This window comes from Mastigoproctus giganteus, chromosome 3 (genome assembly GCF_048544385.1).
Source record: "Mastigoproctus giganteus isolate SK-2022 chromosome 3, ASM4854438v1, whole genome shotgun sequence".
NCBI lineage: Eukaryota > Metazoa > Arthropoda > Arachnida > Uropygi > Thelyphonidae > Mastigoproctus > Mastigoproctus giganteus.
The window spans coordinates 255110214-255132137 of NC_143577.1; the positions used below are offsets into that span (position 1 = coordinate 255110214).

Sequence of the window (21924 nt, forward strand, 5' to 3'; positions counted from 1 at the left end):
TTGGAACGTATCCCCCTGCAGATGGGGGGGGGGGTGTCTTACTGTACCTTTATATTTATTTTCTTTATTTTCATATTATATTTTGTACAATTTTTTTTTATTTTTTAAATACTTCATTATGCTAATATATGTAAATAAAATGGTAGTAGTGGGTTTGATGTGCTAATTGCTGCGCCTGTACCATCTATAGTATTTTATTTATTTGTCTATATAAGCTGGCTAAGCTTACATTGTCAGTGGTGTGGCTCTGCACTGGAGTGCTAGTCTGTCTGTTCTCTATTTTTATTTTTTGCTGCATAAGGATCACCGCTATTGGTGGTTCAATCGGGGGATGAACTGGTCCTTCGGTCGGTTCACCTTTGCGGCGATTTGTCCAGCAATTGAAATGCAGTGATTCCCTGACCATTATTGGCCTTGTGGTCCTCCGTTGATATGGGGCATAATGGTCAGTCTATTTTTGTTATTTTATTGTAGTTAGTTTAGTCTATTTGTTTGTTTGTTATTTGGTTTTTAGGAGCATTAGCAATTAAGGACATATTGCTCCGGGAATATGCGGTGGTCATTCCCTGACCTTTCCGCATCCTCCGTATTTGGTGGTGATGGGCTCGAACCCCGGTCTAATCAAGAGTGTGTGCTACGCATGCACCCCTCTCTATTTGTGATATTTCACGTAATTCGGAACTGGCACCTTATGAGGGGGGGTGCCACTAAATTCTTATGTAATTGGCTCTAAATTTTAAAATTGATTTATTATTTTGAATTGGATTTTCAAAATTATTTGGAGATTTTCTGCTACAATTTTTAGTCTTACCTTTTCTTCTCCCTCCCTGTTAATTAATCATGTTTAATTTATCATTTTTTTGCTCAACAAGTTTTGTCATGCTACTGGCATTAATTTTCCTTTAATATCAGTTATACATTGGGTGCCATGTGGAGGAATGTGCATTTTGCTGCCTCTAATTATAGCTTTATATTTTTTTTCTTTATTTTCATATTATATTTTGTACAATTTTTTAAATACTTCATTATGCTTATATATATTATATATATATATATATATATTCTTGCATTACCATATTTCTTTGAAGAACTGCACCTGTATAAAGATGAAGAAAAAAACAGAGCAGCACCTGGTCTATTTTCATTTATATTCTGAGGAAATAATAATATGCCACTTCTGGAGCTTCAAGTGAAAATTCCACCACAAATCCTAAAGCAGTAACTAATTTACAATAAATAGCTATTTCCCTGAGTGTATCCTTTCAGACCATTCACTTGGTTTACATAAAGCAGGGTGGGGGAAGCAACACCACCTACACTGGTACTCGACCAATCTTACCTTTTTTCATGCATTAACATCTAATCTTGAAACAGAGCTTGACATGCAATAAATATTTTGCACTAAACAAAAATACTTTATAACCATGTGTTCCAAAATTAAAACAAAAGAAATTAGAAAATGCATAAACAAGAAACATTTAGGACTGAAGATTTCTTAATAAAGGGCTTTTAATTATAAATTTACCTTTGTTATATACTCCCTCATGACCTGTATGAGGTATGGCATGGCAAAATCCATGATACCATGGCGCCAAGCCAATTCCAAAATGACATCAGGATGCAGAAGGTCGTAACATTGAAACAAACAGGCACCAAAACACTCAAAGTTCTTTTCATCTAGGAACCAAGCTAATAACTCTTCTGCCACCTCTGGCATTTTAGATTCTGCAGCATATTCCATTGCATCCTATTAAAAGAAGAAACTGTCACATTTCAATAATATAAGAATTTACCCTTCATTCTATTCCTCACATAGAGATGCTTGCCATATCATGCAACTATAAGAAATACCTGAATAAAAATTATTTTCCATACATTGCATAAAACTCCTGTTATAACAAAAATTTCTAAACTCAGCAAAGCATTGTAAATAGTGTTAGGTTTAGTAACAAACTGGTAAATGTATTTATGTTGAAAAATAGCATTTAACCCACTATAAATATAAGGTGTGATAAAAATATTCAGGGACTGAACTAATATTTGGGAAATGAAGCTTACTGACTATTTGGATGGGTCTCCTTCAGAGCAGTCTCCCTGACACTGGGTACACTAATTCCAATACTTTTATAACTTTTTCAGAAGCATTTCCAATAGACTTCTGCAATTTATAATTGTTCCTGAGTAGCATTCTGAATAATTTCCTCAATCATTGCAAATCTGTAATCTTTCCAAGGAGCTTTAAGCTTTGGAAAAAAAAAAAAAAAAAAAAAGCTGAAGGGAGTGAAATCTAATAAGTATAGAGTAGGTAGGGGAGAAATCAATGATAGATTTTTTTGCACAAAATTCTTGAATTGAAAGTATTGAACATACAGGGACATTTGTCAAAATGCAGCACCAATTCCTTAAAGCCCCTTTGTGCCCATTTTCTCTGAAGAGCACTATGCAATTGATTTAGAATTCTTTTGTGGTATTTTTGTTTCAATGTTTGACTATGCAGGACAAATACTTAATGAACAATGTCCTGTGAATCAAAAAATGTTATAAGCACAATCTTCATATGAACAAGGAATCTTCCAACTGAGAGGAGTGGGTCTTTGTTTGAGTTATGATTTGATAATAGATAGAAGAAACAAAATGTGGGCCAGAAACAGCATGTTGAAGATCCTGACAAGCAAGAACTTGCCACTCTGTAATTATCACAGGATGCAAAGCAACAAAAACTTGGCTGAAACATGCAACATTTCCAAAACTTGTATTAAAATTGACACATCCCATAAGAAATACCAGTTTCACCAGCAACTTTGCATGTAGTAAACATCAATCAGTTCTGACAAGATCACAAACACAAGAAATTGAATTTCTAGTTTCTGGAGATGGATGGCTGGAGCGAGGATCACCTTCAATGGACAAGCAGCCATCTGTAAAATACTCAAAACTCTTCAAATGAAAAACAGTATTTTCTATGAAAGCCTTTTTAATATTTCATGAGTTTCTGTTGCACTTTTTTGAAACTAAATTTGACATATTTACTGCTCAATACAAATTACTCATTTTAAAATATGGCAAAACTGAAAACAATTATTCAGTGCATGCCTTCATACTGAATGCATATAAACAAGTGATTCAGTTAATATATATCTAGATGAGTTACTAAACACATGACAACTTAACTTGCCATATGCTCAAAATAGACAGTCCCAGATTTTTTTTTTTTTATCATTTAGATTCCAGCAGGGCATTTGAGTCGGTACCACATGAGAAGTTACTTTAAGCTGGAACATGTTGGAATTAGGAAAAATACATTATGGATCATAGGATGGCTGCAGGATAGGAGGGATTGTGATTAATTATTATAATATTCAATTTCGGTGCTGGAACTATTGTTTTTAATTTTCTTTAAGTGATACTGATGAAGGGATACCAGAGCCTATGTCAAAATTTGCATATGTTAATATTTCTAGAATAGTTAATAATCAGTACCAAACAGTGCTTCTTCAGGATAACTTAGATAGACTTCAGGGATGGTCAGAAATGTAACAGCTAAGTTTTAATGTGGAAAAATGCAAGGTTTTACACATTTGGGTCAAACGCAACCACAAAATAACACTTAGCATTAGTAGAGGCATATGATGCAAGAAAGCAAGCTTATACAGCATCAGCAAAAAAAAAAAAAAAAAAAAAAACCCAACCCAACCCTTCCCATCCATTTGCTCCAAATGGATGTCTAATTTTTGCCTAGAATTTATTTAAGCTGTCAACCTCTACAACAACAACAGATGGAAGGTTGTTCCAGCAATCAACCACCTGCTGGCTAAATGCAAATTTCCGCACATCTATTCTACAACTGTCTTTCCTCAATTTGAATTTATGTCCCCTCAGGCAATTAATCTGGGAAAGGGGAATAATTCCATCAGCATTGATGGGATTATTCATCATTTATACTTATATGGCATCAACAAAAAGAAAAAAAAAACCTACTCAGTTCACCCATCCATACCCTCCAAGAATTTTGGTTCTTCAATAAATTTATTCAACCTATCCACTTCCACAAAAACAGATGGAAGTCCATTCCAACAATCAACCACCTGCTGGCTGAAGGCAAACTTCTGAACATCCATCCTGCAACTTGAATTTGTGCCTCTCATGTGTATAGTCTCAGCAAGTACTTAATCCATTCAAGGCTTTAAACACCTCAATCAGATCTCCCCCCCCCCACAGGTGCCTGGGTCTCGAGACATTACAATTTGCAGAACTGAAACCTTTCTAGGTAAGAACATCCATTTTGTTGGCTTCACCAGTCTGGTTGCCCTTCTCTGCCCCCTGTTCCAGCAGATAATCACCTCCTTATCCCTGTTGGCAAAGTTTCTGTATGTCATTGACAAAAAACCCCATTAGCTGCACTGGCAGCATATGTTTGCACTGCTCAGAGAATTTCATGTCTCACTGCACAATTATTCCCAAGGTCTGTTTCATTTTCCACTACCCCGGGTACCCCATTAACTGCACTGGCAGCATATGTTTGCACTGCTCAGAGAATTTCATGTCTGACTGCACAATTATTCCCAAGGTCTTTTTCATTTTCCACCACCCTGGGTGTAGTAGTACCACATAGTTGATAATTTACTCTGGGATTACTGCCCATAAGCAGTTCCTTGCATTTGTCAATGTTAAACTTAAGCTGCCATTTCTCATCGTTGCTGGATATCCTGGAGTTTCTTCATCATGCACTATGGCTCTTCCACATTTGAAATCTTTATACAAATGTGCAACATTGTAACCGGGATGGTCTTCTCCCTAAACAGAGACCATTTCTTTGTGGATTGTTTTGGGTATTTCCCTTGCAGAAAGAGGAATCAAATTAGCTGCATTCCACTTTATACATTGACAGTTCACTTCATTCAGCACTGCAAACAAAAAAAAAAAAAATTCTCAGATTGAAACCAAAAAAAATTTTAGTAGTAGTTTGTAGTAGTAAAGTCATCATCAAACACAGAGGGTACTGTTAACAGTTGTTCAGTTTGTTATGTTATTTGGTTTTTAGGAGCATTAGCAACTAAGGCCATATTGCTCCGGGATATGCGGTGGTCATTCCCTGACCTTTTCCGCATCCTCCATATTTGGTGGTGACGGGCTCGAACCCCGGTTTAATCAAGAAGCGTATGCTACGCACTGCTGCTCCTTCCCACCTGGCTACGGAGGCGCCTCCAGTTGTTCAGTAATAGAACTGTGTGTGTGTGTGTGTGTGTGTGTGTGTGTGTGTGTGTGTGTGTGTGTGTGTGTGTGTGTGTGTGTGTGTGTGTAATGGTGCACAAGCTGCTGTGGCTATAGTGCGCCAAGTAATAGTACTAACTTTGATATCAAAAAGCATTATGCTTAGGACTGATCCTTGGGGTGCTCCCTCCTGGCAAAATGGCAGAGAGAGAGACCTATAAGAGCTTGGAATAACTGGTCTCAGAGGAAGTTTTTAATAACAATGGAAATGTGTTCCTTAACGCTAAGGTTGTAAATATATCTTTTAAAATTCCAAATCTCCAAGCCATGTCATATCAAAGAAACTTACATCCAGAACTCGGATTTCAGGAAATGCATCAGGTTGTAAATATATCTTTTAAAATTCCAAATCTCCAAGCCATGTCATATCAAAGAAACTTACATCCAGAACTCGCATTTCAGGAAATGCATCAAAAATAGATGTTTATGTTGATTTAAATGGTTGAGAGTTGGCCTATTTTTCTGGAAGACAAACTGTGTCCTACAAAGGAGGTTGTTAGCTTAAATACCACATAAGTCAAGCCTTGACTATTCTTTCCAGGATTTTGCATAAGCAGCCTGTCAGAGCTATAGGATGATAATTATCTGGTATTTCCAGATCCTTTCCTGGTTTGGGAAAGGCAAGTGCAATTGCCTGGTATCAGGAGTCTGAAAACTGCTCTTCCAAATAGATTCTGATGAGAGATGTTTAATCATCTCATAATGGATGTCGTCTGACTTGTTGGCACTCACCTGGGATAGAGAACGATTTTTTTTTTTTTTTTTTTTTGGTAGTTGTTGGCACATCAGCTTCTGTGGCCATAGTGCATCTCCCAAAGTTTTTGTAGTACTTTGATCCAAGCCCGAGGCGGGATTCGAACCCGCGACCTTGGGGTTGCCAGGCAGGCACTTTACCCACCTGGCTAGCCACCCGGTCGGCGATATAGAACGAGTGCTGCTTTCAATTCCAATTATGTAAAATGGCTGATTTATAGGCTTTGCAGCCATCTGAGAACAGTTTGAATTGCTGCCTTTCAGATTTTTGCTTGAGGGCCAGAAACTCTGGGGGTGTAAAATGTTTTGACGACACTTTAGCAAATGCCTTACCAAGAGAGTAGGGGACACATTACCTAATAGATGTGGAATTCCACATCCATTATATTCTAGGATTGATGAAGGGTGTGACGTGTAGAGGGGAACAGATATTCTGTGTGTTATCAGACACTCAGTCTAAAACACTGATGGATCCAATATCTTTCTATTACAGAAGATTTAGGAGAAGTCCGGTTGGCTTGCCTCTCTAAAATCCACTCATGCACACCTTCTCAATGGTAAGCCCTGTTACGTCACTTAGGTGGCAACAAACGTGTAGAGTGGTTCTCTTCAAGACGCCTGGTCAGCGTGAAGAAGAAAAGACTAAACCCTCCAGCATATGACAGCACAACGAAACAAATGGCCCTCAGTACCTAGCAGCTTTCACCCCCCCCCCTTAAAGCAGCAAGAGGATCAGAGTGGAAGCAGAGGGTGCTAAGAATCTCTGGGTACGACCAGGCTGCCATGCACAGAAACTGAACTTGGCCTGTTACAACGTAAGATCGCTCAGTGAAGACAGGATATTAGAGCTGGAAAAGGAATTAGAAAATGTGAATTGGAATATCGGTTTGGCTGAAACAAGAAGTGAATCACTTAAGTTTATCAAGTGCAAATCTTCACTCCTTTCACTGTTTCCAATGGAAACAGTGAAACGAGTGAAGGTGGAGTTGGGTTTCTGGTCCATAAAGATTTAAAAAACAACATTTTGGAATTCAAAAGTACATCACCAAGAGTGTCAAGACTAATACTCAAGATTTCTAAGAGGTACAAGCTAAAGGTTATGATTTATGCACCAACATCGAGCCATGATGATGAAGAGGTTGAAGAAATGTACACCGAAATTGAGTCTTCTAGATGAGCAGAAAACCCATTACACTATTATGGGGGACTTCAATGCTAAGGTTGGAAAAAGACAAAACAGTGCAGAAAGAGGAGCTATAGGAAATTTTGGAATTGGTGAAAGAAATGAAAGAGGTAAAAGACTTGTGGAATTTGCAGAATCTAAAGGATTGTCAGTAATGAACACTTTTTTCAAGAAAAGGGTGAAGAGAAAGTGGACACGGAAGAGTCCAAATGGATTAATAACTAATGAAATTGACTTCATCCTCACTAACAGAAGATATATTGTGATTGATGTTACCGTCCTGAATAAGGTGAATAAGGTTGGAAGTGATCACAGAATGGTAAGATGTACACTTGATATAGATGTAGGAAAGGAAAGAAAAACTGACTCGAGTAAATAATACAAAGGTCTTTGAGATAACAGAAGAGGAGGAAAAAGCAGTATGTACTGGAACTTAAGAACAAGTTTGAGCTTCTGCAGACTGCTCAGGACCAAGATATCGACGAGGAATATTACAACTTTCTGAAAGTGATAAAGCCCAAGAAACCTATAGGGAAAAAGAAATCCAAAGGAAAAAAAATTAGTCAAGAAACACTTGTTATGATGATAAACACTGACAAGGAGAAAATTGAGTATACTGAGTTATGCAAAGCCATTAGAAAGAGACTCAGAGAGGACAAAAGATTTAACACAAGAAAAGTAGAAGCATTAAGGGAAAATAAAGGACTTAAATCAGCAGCCATGAGCAGTAATACAGAACGACAAATGATACTGAAACTGAAGAATAGCGACGGTGTACTTATAAATAGCAGAGAAGGCATAATTCAAATAGCAGAAGACTACTATAGAGAATTATACAAGGAGCGAGGGAATGATGCCAGCAGTGGGGAAGATGGATCACAAATTAGCAACACATCAGAAGGTTCCAGAGGAAGATGAAGTTACTGCAGAGTTGTTAAAATTGGGAGGAAGAGACATAAAACAAAAACTGGCAAGGCTCTTCACAAAGTGCATTAAGAAAGGTGACACCTAAGGAGTGGAATAATGCAATCATAGTTTTGCTGCATAAGAAAGGAGATAAGTCGGAAATTGGAAATTATAGACCAATTATCTTGTTATCCCGCATCAACAACAAGTTGTTCACAAGGGTCATTACTAACAGATTAGAAAGAATACTTGATGAGAATCAACCGAAAGAGCAAGCTGGCTTTAGTACAGGATTCTCAACTATGGATCACCTTCACGTAATATCACAGCTAATGGAGAAAGCAAATGAATATAAAACACCATTATGCCAGGCATTTGTGGATTATGAAAAAGCATTTGACTCCATACAGCATAAGGGAATGTTTCGGGCACTGGAAAGACAAGGCATGGTTACCCCATATATTATGATTTTGAAGAAAATATATGAGAACGCTACCTCCTTTATTAGACTAGACAAAGACAGCAGGAAATTTAAAATCGAGAAAGGAGTTCAACAAGGAGACACAATATCTCCGAAGCTGTTTACTGCTGTCCTTGAGGACGCTTTCAGAAGATTATACTGGTCGCAGAAAGGAGTCAATGTGAATAGAGAGTACCTAAACCATTTACGATTTGCAGATGACATTATGGTCATAAGCCACGATCCCAAAGAATTAGTGGAAAATATTAATCAGTTATGCACAGTTATTAAGGATTTTGGACTAAAGATGAATATGGCTAAAACAAAAGTAAAGATGAACAAGTATGCCACAGAAAGGGACAATGATTGAAGGAGCAGTAATTGAAAAGGTGGAGTCATATACTTATCTCGGACAAGTTATTAGCTGTAATAATGATAAATGGCTGGAAGTCAAGAGAAGGATAAATTTTGGATGGATAGCATTCAGAAAATATAGTCACATACTGAAGAGCAATATCCCAGTTTGTCTGAAACTTAAAACCAATGTATACTCCCCACCATGACTTATGGTGGTTGTTGTTGTTGTTATTTGATTTTTAGGAGCATTAGCAGCTAAGGCCATATTGCTCCGGGAATATGCAGTGGTCACTCCCTGACTTTTACGCATCCTCCGTATTTGGTGGTGACGGTCTCGAACCCCGGTCTAATCAAGAAGCGTGTACGATGCACTGCTGCTCCTTCCCACCTGGCTACGGAGGCGCCTCATGACTCATGGAAGTGAAACTTGGGCACTTACCAAAAGAATGGAAGAGAAGCTGAGAACTACACAGCGAAGAATGGAACGAATTATATTGGGAATCAGACTGTTAGATAAGAAAAGAAACACATGGATTAGGCAGCAAAACTCAAGTAAAGGACATTCTTATCAAAACTAACGAACTAAAATGGTCTTGGGCAGGACACACAGCTCGAAGACATGATGACAGATGGACTAAGAAAATAACAGAATGGTACCAAGAGGAGCTAGAAGAAAACCTGGAAGAAAATTCATTTACTACCCAACTGAATTTGTGGGTAGTAAATGAATGGCCATTGCACAAAACAGAAGGAACTGGAAAGTTGCTGGAGAGGCCTTCATCCTGCAGTGGATTGAAAATGGCTGATGATGATGATACGTGTAGATGCCCTTCATTTTTTGGACTTTGTCCAAGATGACTTTTGGTGTAGTTGTCCGGCTGATGGATGACATGCAGTGGATTCAAGATTCCTTTCGACTCTCATATCTAACATAACATGCTTTTTCAGTTATGCATTTGAAGGCTAACAGACCTTCTGTGGTAGGATACTGACGAAATATCCCCCACAACTTGTTTTGTGCTTTTCTTGCTGCTATGCATTCGACCATGGTTCAGAAAATGGTGGAAACACAGGTAATATCTTTGGAATTGAAATCGCCAGTGCTTCGACAATACTTTGTGATGTACTTTACTGCATCATTAATTGGCTCTGGCTGGCTGTGGTGGTGGTAACACTGCTAGATGTCTGAAGGCATGGTCTCCCATTGCAAATGGTGGATATTACAGGGAAGTGATCACTGCTATAAAGGTAGTCACACAAAAGTAGTCATTTACATGTTTTTTGTTTGTTATTTGGTTTTTAGGAGCATTAGCAACTAAGGCCATATTGCTCCTTGGATATGCGGTGGTCATTCCCTACCTTTCAGCATCCTCTGTATTTGGTGGGCACGGCTCGAACTCGGTCTAATCAAGAAGCTTGTGCTACGCATTGCTGCTCCTGCCCACGGAGGCGCCCCATTTATATACATCGAGGAGGGAAGTGGAGCAGGTGGAAAGATCAATGGCAGTAAATGTATTGGTAGACATGTGGAAAAGGCAATAGAGCCAAAAATTAGAAGGGGAAGGTTGCTGTTTTCAAGCATGTGTTCTATAATCCAACCCTTTCCATTAATGTCAGCAATAACCCATAGACTATCCGTTGAAATTCATAATTGCTTAATTAGATCGGGTGAGGGGGCTTTCACAGGTGGCAAAGGGATTGAGCAGACAGAAAGGACCCAACTGTGAGACAAACTGCTATGACCTTTATGTTAATGGTCAGTGGCATAGGCTGAAAGAGGATATGGCTACCTACAAGGATGGTGACTTATCAATGGGCAAGTCAATCCCAGCTCTATCCTTCAGAATGATAGCGCAGCTATGCATAGGTAGCTCAACTGCCTCTAAATGTTTCCTGTAAGGAGAAGCACATTGGCTTGTAGAGGATGGCTCTGATATCTTCACTATTTTGATGGAAAGCACACCAGTTCCACCGAAAAAATATGAATGTGAACATTAGATTTTCTGGAACTCTCTGTGGGCTTCTGAGGAGCTGAAGGGCTTTTCCTTCTCAGTCTTGGCTTTACCTTTTTTTGGGGAACTATGGACGTTTATGACCATATTTTCCCCCACAAAAAGTTCCAAGAACCGAGTCTTCATTTTCTTCCTTCACCTCTACCTCCATATTTTTTTTTCTTTTTTTTTTTCATTTGTTGTGGGCAGTGATTTAAGTATTACTTTATTTAGTTGGTGGTGGAGCAGTAAATGGTATTGATATAGGAGTGGCAACTGATTGAATATTTTGTGCTAGCTTTTTGAGTTCAATAAATAGCATGCAATGGGAGCAAAAAGATTCTTTTCGTGGGATTTACATATCAGTTTGAGTTCCAACAGGTTGCTTCCCAGCCTACTTATTTGCATTACCAGCTTTCTTGCCTTCTGATATGGAATATTCAGCTCTGCTGTGTCGCCATATTTCTCTTTCTTGTTTCCACCACTAGCATGCCCTTCAGTATGCAGAATGTTCACCTTGGCAGTTCACATAAGTGAGGTTGGTGGCTTTCATGGCCTTTGTACCACACCAAGCATAGGCAGGTGCTCCACAGCAGGCCATTTATGAATGTCCATATTTTTTGGCATTAGAAACATCAAACTGGGTTTGGGATATATGGCCTTACTATGTAATGTAGGTACCTGGCTGTTAACAAGTTAGGAGATGGAGAATTAAAAATAAGGATGAGGTTTCTTGGTGCCAACCTCTTACCTCTTCATGGTTCAATTAAGAAATCCTCAGAATGATGCCTCTTAACTGATTTCGGGAAACTTGCACATGGAAATTCTTTTAACTGTTATTACTCCCTGCAGCTCTAGTTCTAAGCAGATTTCCCCTCCTCAGTACTCTCAAGCAAGTTCAACTCTGATATGACACCTCTCGATGAATTCAGTGTTCTGTATGGTGTCACAGTAATTGTCATTTTTATGAATGAAGTTGCTCAGAGTGCCTGTCATTTTTGATTTCAATTAAGAAATCCCCAGAATGATACCTCTTACTGATTTCGGGAAACCTGCTAATCCTTTCTGTACGAAAAAAAAAAAGGGCAACATTTGACCAATAAATTTCTCAGTTTGTGAATGCATAATCAAGAATCTTGGAGTGAGACCTGACTACTTCAGTTTGGGGGGGGGGGTTCCTCTGCTTTTGCTGCATTGCCATTGTTCATTTCACCCATTTTGATCTTCTGATAGGAACCACATTGAGGCCCCAAAAGCAATAACATTATCAGGATTCATGAGTAGGGTTTTTTTTTTTTTTTTTTTGCTTCAGAGCCTGGGCTCCCCAACCCTCTCACTCACTATAGAACCCAAAAAGCGCACCCATTACTAACAAGTGGGATGCTAGGGCTACTCAGACACCATACCCGCACTGCTGCCAGCCTGAATCCTGTCCCTTGGACCATAAGAATACGGGCGTGGTGTTGATAGTTTACCTTTGCAGATGAACCCCCCCCCCACTAGTCAACTGATCCTGGGTGAGCAGCTCCAGGACCACCCACCTTGTCAAATCAGGGGCCAAAGTGGTATATTAAAGCTGATTCCATCAACCATCAGGATCCCCCTTTTCAAGTTTCCATGGATCACAGGCAAACATGAGATCCTTATGAGTCTGCAGGCTGTGGGCACTGGATCCCAGTGATTCTAATCCAGTTGACCATCAGCAGCATCACTGGGAGGTTCCCCTCACCACTTGAATATGCTCATGTCAAGGGACGTCATAACAGCTTCAAGTTGTCAGGGCACACACTCCATGAAGTGTTGAAAGCATTCTGGAGGAAAATGGTAGTTCATGCAAACTATCACACCCCAGAGTTGATTTGGATTGGACAGCAGCATATCCCTACTAAAAAATGGTTTATTCCACAGAATCACTGGCCTGCACAATCAACAGATTTCAATCTGAGATCTGCTGACTGGGCTTCTACCAGATGGATAAAGTGTGGGCATGAAGGGATGACTGGGGTGCACAATAATGTCAAGATGCTGAGACATTCAGACAATGGTCCACACTTCCACCACAACCACCACCAGTCCTAAGTGTTAATACCTGGTGCAATGGGGCCATTCACTCATTCCACTGTATGGCACTAGGAAATAGCGCCCTACACAAATAACAAACAGTATCAGTTCATGTGCTCTCCACATCTGGTAGTAGCCATTTGTTTTAACTGACAAGAGTGGAATTGAATGAGGTTGTCCACTGTCATACCCCATTTGTGACAGGGTCTGATGTGGGGCTCACAATACCGGTCAAAATCTTAATACCGATATTTCGGGATTTTTAATTTATGAAACTGGGATACCGGTATTAAAAAAAAAAAACATTTTTTGCAATAAATTTTTATGATTAGGTGCAATAAAGTAAGAAAAAAAAAAAAAAGCACTTGAATTCACATATTAAATCAAACTTTTATTACAATAATAAATATTCTAGCAAAAATTATTAAACAGTTATTCTAAAAACAAAAAAAATAAGCATCCACACTACCTGTCTGAATAAAGTGAGCTCTTAAGAAACTCAATAGTGTTATCATTTAAACTGGATCTAATTTTGGTACATATTTAATTAGCGGCAGAAAATGTTCCTTTTGGATTCTGTACTGGTTGGTGTTTTGCAATAGTAGTAGACAAGTTGCAGTTTTCCTACTCATTTATTTATTTATTTATTTATTGAATTGATTGCAAGTTAGAATCGCCCCCTTGTACTATTTTATACGCAAGCTTATGTGCAAGTTTATTTGCAAGTTTATGTGCAAACCCCTCTGGGGTTTGCACATAAACTTGCGTATAAAATTTAAACATGAACCAATCATGGTGTTAGTCTTTAAACTCACTCTTCTTCCTTTGGTGAAAAAAAACAATATTTTCTCCACACAACAAAATGCTTTCATCTTTTACTTCAAGATCACCTGTTCACAATACTTTTGAACTGCTCCATACCGACACCCTTTCCCAAAATGCACTAAGTGTCGCATCTCAAATAGAGGGATTAAACTATTGTTGAGAAGCTTTTAATTTTAACCCTTCTTCATCCGCCATACCATTATACACCATATTCCTTGATTGCACTACCAGGCCTACTGCCACTAATGGAAATATTTTCATAATGATGTTTTCATTATTCCTTAAAAGTGCTTTACTTCCACACACACTATACTTACTAAGAGAAATATATTTGTAAGATTTTATGTCTTAGTTTCGTGAAATTTTTAGGTTTCCTTTGCATTTGCACTGTGTATAACAATCCCTCATTTGCAAATTCAGCAGTATTAATGATTTATTGTTGTCAATTTTATAACCTAATGTAAAAGTTAGTGCATTTATATCATTTCTGTACATAGCCAACTACATAAGTAGTTATAAATTGGCATCATTAGGTATATCTCATATTGTGAATACCTTCACGAGTTGCCATGATATTAGCATTAGTACAGGCATATGATGCAAGAAAGCAAGTTTATGCAGCATCAGCAAAAAAAAAAAAATAAACAAAATTTAAAAAACCTGCTCCCATTTCACCCATTTCCGTTCATTCCAAATACCTGTCCAGCTCAGCTTTAAATTTATTTAGGCTATCAACTTCCGCAACAAAAGATGGAAATCTGTTCCACCAATCAACTACCCGCTGGCTAAAGGCAAACTTCTGCACATCTATCCTACATCTGTCTTTCCTCAATTTGAATTTGTGCCCTCTCAGGTGATTATTCTGAGCAAGAGGAAGAATTCCATCAGCATGAGCATGCTCAAACCATTCAAGGGTTATACACCTCAATCAGATCACCTTGCAGGTGCCTAGTCTCCAGACACTGTAATTTGCAAAATTTAAGCCTTTCTTCATAAGAGCAACCCTTTGTTCCATTCACTAATCTTGTTGCCCTTCTCTGTACTCATTCCAAAAGCTCTACATCCTTCATAAAATGAGGCCTCCAGACCTGTATACAGTACTCAAGGTTTGGCCTGACCATTGCCTTATACAAGGGAATAATCACCTCCTTATCCCTGCTAGAAAAATTCCTGTATATCATTGACAAGACACCATGAGCTACTCTTGCAGACCGTCTGCACTGCTCAGAAAACTTCATATCTGCCTGCACAAAATTACCCCAAGGCCCTTTTCGTTCTCTACCACTGTCAGTATAGTACCACAGAGGTGATACGTCACTCTGGGGGGTTACTGCTTCCCATATGTAGAATTTTACACTTGTCAATGTTAAACTTAATTTGCCACCTCTCAGCCCATCTACTCAACTTTTCTAGATCCTGCTGCAGCAGTGTACTGTCATTAGTGTCCTTAACAACCCTGCCAAACTTCGTATCGTCTGCAAACGATACGAAGACTAGGGAATATGCTCCAGACTAGGGATTCCCAATGGGGTCAATACATGCCAAGTAATATAATAATATAATAATAATAAATATAAATAATATAATACATTAAGCTTGATATACCATCATCAATATCATTTATAAACACAGAAAATAACAATGGACCCAACATTGAACCCTGAGGGACTCCACTAATAACATTAGTCCAGGATGAGCAGTGTCCATTGATTACCACTCTGTCTTCTCCCATTCAACCATCCCTTTATTCATAGCAGCAATTTGCCTCCAATGCCACACTGCTCCAATTTGTGCAGCAGTCTTCCATGTGCAACAGTATCAAAAGCCTTTCTAAGATCCCAATTTATGATATCAAAGTTATTCCCTGCATCCAGTTCCTTTGTGACCACATCATAGTATCCAATCAAATTGGTCAGGCAAGACTTTCCCTTAACAAAACCATGCTGTGTCTGAGCTATAACTGAAGTCTTGTCTAGATGATCTTGCAGTGCTGCTTTAACCAGTGCCTCCATTAATTTTCCTGGAACAGAAGTTTAACTAACAGGTCTATAATTACTTGTGTTGCCCTTTGATCCTCCTTTGTGAATTGCGGTCACATTTGCACATCTCCAGTCCATGGGTACCTCCCCTGAGTCCAAAGAAGCTCTCATAATTATGGCTAAGGGTTTGCTTACTTCCTTTGCTGCCTCCTTTAATATAACTGGATAGATCCCGTCCACCCTGGGTGCCTTTTTTTATGTTTATCTTCAACAATTTCTCTTAGTTATTACAAGATCATCTAGCTCACTGCCAGAGTTCAACTCATCTCTGGCATTCTCCTCCCTGAATAAATATATTGCATTACCTCGAATAAGTAATGCTTCACCATAGGAGAAGACTACTGTTACTTATTCTCAGCAGATACCATCACCCATAAGGCACCGTTTCGGAGCTTATTGGATCCTCATCAGTGGGTGGGCAGGTACCCTGGTGTTCCAATGATGACAACCCAGTTAAGAAGTATAAGTGCACAATATGAGAGATGCCTGATGGTGTGGAGTAATTTAGATTACAGTATAATTTAGGGCTGAAGCCTCAGGTTACATAAATAGTTTAACTAATGTACAAGTTAGTGCATTTGCATCATTCATTTCTGTACATAGCCAACTACATAAGTAGTTACAAATTGGCATCATTAAGTATATCTCATATTGTGAATACCTTCACAATGAGATATACAAGATATATATATATATATATATATATATATATATAACCTTTATGTGAATAAATCATGGATAATTATTTTTTAAATTAATACCAAAAAACCAGTATTTTTGTATCAATACCGGGATTTGGATACCAGAAGAAAATGAACGGGATCGTGGAATCTTGGTATTGTAGGTCCTAGTCTGATGTACTGTGCATTCCAATATGCCTCTTCGCATAACATCATTGTACTTTAGTATAATTTGATCAATTATGAGCTGTCGCTTTCACATGATCTTTTTTTTTTTTTTTTTTTTTCTCTCCATCAGCCTCTCACATCAAGCAGGCTCCTCTCACAGGGCTAGCATTAGCTGAACATTTTCTGGCTGTTGGACCATTCTTAATATGCTCCAGACTAGAGATTCCCAATGGGGTCAATACATGCCAAGTAATATAATAATATAATAATAATAAATATAAATAATATAATATATGATTTAAAAACATAATGAACATTGGCCTTGTTAATTTTTGTAAATAATTAACTATACTGCTTGACAAAATTAACAGAACACCTAGAAAATGTGAACTCGTGCAGCCTGATATGAAGGTACACCTTCATATCAGGCTGCACATATTCTATGGTACACCACCATACCACAGAATATGTGCAGGAAAAAATTTGGTATGGTGGTGTACCAAAGAATAATGATGAAATGAGGAGATAGCAAGAAACTTCAGACAGGTATATGAAATTTAAGAATTACCAAAAAGGTCAATTACAGAAGTCTATATAGGACTCAAAAATATGGTCACATAACATCAGTATGGTGTATTTCCCCCTGCAACGGCTAGACAGTGGTGAACCTGAACCATGCTCAATATAAGGGCATCTATAATAGTCTAACAAATCTCAATCTTCCATAAGTGCAGACCTTAGCTCAACAAGTGACTGAGGAGCTGGCTGTTAGAATGCAATGTGCTGCAAAAGGGCATACCACACATGTGCGATCAGATTTTTTTTAAGTCTGGTGAATGTGCTGGCCACAGCTGTCACTGGATATTTCTTCACTACTCAATTTCTGTGTGCATCGGTGTTGTCGTGAATGAAAAAAAATCCTGGGTCAGCTATACCCCTAAAAAGTCATACGTGGGGTTAGAGGATCTGTTCTTGATACTTTTTCACAGTTACAGTACCCCAATCAAAAAGATGAAGAGGGGTGGCCATTGATCATTATTCCACCCCCAATGAGAACACCACCTCGACCGTAAGTATCCCTTTCTCTGATGCTAGAGAGAACTGCATTCCTTATTGTCTCCAAATGAAATAACATCTAGAATCTGTTTGTAGGCTAGAACAGAACTGTACACTATTTGTCAGGGCTCCGAGTCATGTTCATGGCATCAGTTTTGATCGATTTCTATTCATGCCAGGATGCTTATTATATCAAATATTTGCCTTTGGCAATGCTGTTCACAATAAAATATTATTGAAAAACATTTTTTGTTTATTTTGTCAAGCAATGTGTTATTAATCAAATTTTCTTATAATACAGCCACTAAAATTAAAATGTATGGGGGGGGAGTCAAGGAGCAAAAAATGTGTTTTTTTAAAAGGGTCAGAAGGTAAAAAAGGATTGGGAACCCCTGTTCTATATACTGCTGTACTGTCATACTGCATTTCAGGTTACCAGGTGTAGTGCCATTGGTACATTTTCTCAATGGGTGTGCACGCACACACATTCACTAAGTGATGACCTGTTTTATATAGCTGGTAGACTCATGGCTCTGTACTGGCTCTGGATCTGTTTACTCAGATCCAGAGCCAGTACAGAGCCATCAGGGCACTCAGCTACTTCGATTTTGGTCACCTGTTAAACTGGCCAATTAATGTATACATTCTGATTTGAAAGCCAGAAAGGAAAAAAAAAGTAACCCAATTTCCTATCTGTTAAAGGCACCAAAAGACATTCAAGTACTTCAGGAATCAATACCGCACTGCATTTGAACAGAATTATATCATAAGTACTTGTGGGGAATTAAAGTTACAAGCATTAAACAACGAATTGTAGATTTGAGTAAAAAGAGGTAAAAATAACATTTTAGTTTAGGAAAGAATTCAGGAAGACCACATTTCAAGTGACAAGTAATAAAATTAATTTATTAGAAGCTACTTTTCCCTCAATTTCAGTTCAAAATAAACAAATATGATATTTATATTTACTTTTTCTAGTGCTAGTTTCATTTTATAAAATTTACAATATACCTTAAAAAGCCTATCTTTTTTGCATAACTCAACAGACTGTTTCCATCGATTGTTTCCCTTGTAGAGATATGCAGCTATTCTCCGGAATTCTATTAGTTCATGTTTTTCAAGATGCTGGGCCAATGAAATGTTATCAAAATTATCAAAAGCATCAATTGAAGTTCTAAGCCCTTGAAAATCTTCTTCATCAATTAATAAGCCATTCAGAGCTTCATTTATGGCTTTATTATTCAGACTCTGTACAGATCGTAAATATGGTTTCACAAGTGGAAGATGATTGACCTGAAAAAGTTGACACAGAATATTAAGTTGTCTTATTAAAGAAAGTTACAAATATATAGAATAAACCAAATATTGTGGTAGTTTATTACTGTTGTGGCTAAAAAAATCCTTTCCTTTAAATGTCAAATACTGTAGAACCCAGATAAGAAGTTTTCCAAGGGACTGGAGGTTTAGCACTTATAATGCAGGAAAACTTCTTAGAAGGGAAAATGACCCAAGGGTGTGAAATATTAACTACACAAATGAAAATGAAAAGATACATACACAAGTTAAAGATGAGTTTTAAGTACTACTTCAGAATTTATAAATATTTTACACTACGGGAAACATTTTTAAACTGAAGATTTCTAATTGCTTAACATTCTATTCATTAAACTCATTACCAAATACTCATTACCAAGTTGGAAGGATGAGCTCCTTTGGAATTTCAACATACCTTAAAGGTTACAATTACAATAAGACAGAACAATCCACTAAGTAATTCAGAACTGTTCAGAAAAATCAGAACTTAACAGCAAATGCTTCACTGTGCTTCATGTTGTCGAAGCTATCCAATTATGGATATCGATGAAAACAACTGCAATATGTCACTTCCATTATATCCAGATTTTTATACTAAAAAGGTTTTAAGGCTGAAAGCATCAGACTAAGGAAAACTGACTAATCGAACAAGTTAGTGCGTAACATAATTTTGGTTCATAGTAAATCACCGAAGTAGGTGGCATCATTTTTGTGATATCTCATTGTGAATGCCTTCGCAACAAGTTGCCATGATATTGCACTACCTCCCATGGGTGGTGGTATGCGTAGAGAATAACATTAGTCTTCTCAGTGGTGAAGCATTGCTTATTGGAGGTAGTGCAATATCAGGGCAACTCATTGTGAAGGCATTCATAATATGAGATATAAAAAAACAATGCCATTTCACCTACTTCGGTGGTTTACTATGAACTAAAATGATGCTGATGCTTGGCAATAACTTATTTGATTACCAAATGTTTGTATTATTTAATATTAAAAATAAAGAAATCTGTATTCAGTAAGACTGATTTCTATATTAAAAAAACGTACTAAATGGGAAAATGTCATTATAATAACACACTGTGTATTCTTTATCACAAACTTTTTACCCAGGAAACTTCTTACGCGGGAAAACTTGTGGGAATTTCTTATCTGGGTTAAGTAGCTTTGGTTTTTTTTGTTTCTCCCTGCTTGAAGTTTAAAAACTTTGCTCAAAACAATGTGGAGATATTAAAATATAAATAATTCTTATGTTTCTGCAAGTTCAGAGTAAAAAATAAGCAAACTCGCAATTAACTCTGTAGCAACAAGTACCACATGGGTGATACACAGTGCTACATTAAGAGAAAAAAATGATACCAACTCAAAATCATTTACTGAAATCTATAGTGTGGAAAGTCATTAGTAAAAATGGAGGCTGATCAAATATAATGGAACATGGGACAAGTTTCATTATGTTCTGGATTGTCAGAGTATTCGTGGATTTAGATTCCAAGACAAACATGAAAAAAATAAGTTAAATACAATAACAAACCAATAAGAAAATTAAAACAATACAAAGTTAGATAAAATAAATGAGTTAAATATGGAGAATGAAAGTTACTTTACTATAAAGACAAGCATGGTTGTCTCCAAGATTGTAAGAAAAGGAATGTTAAATGTACCACAGAATGCAGTAAACTAATGCTACCCGAGTACCACAAGATACCTTAATAACCAAAATAAAATCACAAAGACAGAACAAATATTCACCTAACTTGAATTTTTCCTCAGAAAAATTCAAAACTTGTGCAGAAGACAACCTCTGCTAGGATCATCAACAGCTTAAAGAAGCTTTTCACACCTCAAGTCTAAGCAGCTTTTATTCATCAGTAAAATGTTGTGGAACAAACCTAGCAGAGATTTTGTCTTCTCAGATATTCTGTCAGAATTTCATGGACTGTTTCTCTTTTAATATGAAGTTGTTAACCCATCATTCAAGGAGTTGTTTGAAATCGACAGCACTTGTTTCTAGATCCTCAAGGCCATCCCAAAAAATGCAAGCAAACTGGAACAGTTACCCTATACTTGTTTTACCAATTTGTGCATTTCCGAACTTTTCTCCAAACGAAAGAGTTGGAATGTTTGCTTTATGTTTCAGCACTATATACAAGGAAAACACCTTGACTGTGGGCAAATGATTTACAAAACACAAATGACCTTGTAGAAAATGAGTCACATAACAGTGTGCTGCATTATGATCCAAATGTTTTGGCATGTATACAATGAACTTTGTCCTGGAGTGGGAAGGTGGGGGGTACAAGAAAAAAATACCAAAAAAGAGTGTGTATCCAACAAACCAAAATGACTGATCAAAGGGTGTGTGGTGTTTTTTGCAAAAACTGCAAATTATCCCTAAACCTGAAGTGATGATGTAATAGCTAATCAGTTAAAGCAACCTCAGAAATAAGAATTCTGCTAATAACATTACATTTTAAGTCCTTAAAAAAAAACCCTCCAAAAGGAATGTTTTACCTTGGTAATGTCATTTCAAAACTGCAACAACTGCATACCTCTGCTAACTTTCAAACTTTTCAGTGAACTGACTAACAATATATAAATATATATTCTATTGTTGATATGGGGGTTTGATGGCACATAAATATATATTCTACAATGAATAAAACATTCATTCATGGTCTGTTGGTATTATCATTTCAAATAGTGTGTACCATACAGTACAAAACCAAGTTCATGCCATGGTACAAAGATAATTAGCAAAAGATTATCTAAATCATGTATTTCAGTAAGCCCTCAAAGAAACATGGCATAAAATTTTAGACTAAATGCACGGTTGCTCAAGACACACTAGGAGTTTTTT

The 21924-nt window shown here is 37.4% G+C and overlaps 1 protein-coding gene across 1 annotated transcript in view; it reads right to left on the reverse strand.

The window, feature by feature from the left end:
* The window catches only part of Chc (clathrin heavy chain), a 496589-nt gene that overhangs the window by 35057 nt on the left and 439608 nt on the right, over window positions 1–21924 (reverse strand). The window contains exons 27-28 of the mRNA XM_090369802.1: window positions 18762–19043; window positions 1526–1747 (exon numbers count right to left, since the gene is read on the reverse strand). Coding sequence (XP_090225928.1) covers window positions 1526–1747; window positions 18762–19043 — 504 coding nt within the window. The remainder of the gene's footprint in view (window positions 1–1525; window positions 1748–18761; window positions 19044–21924) is intronic.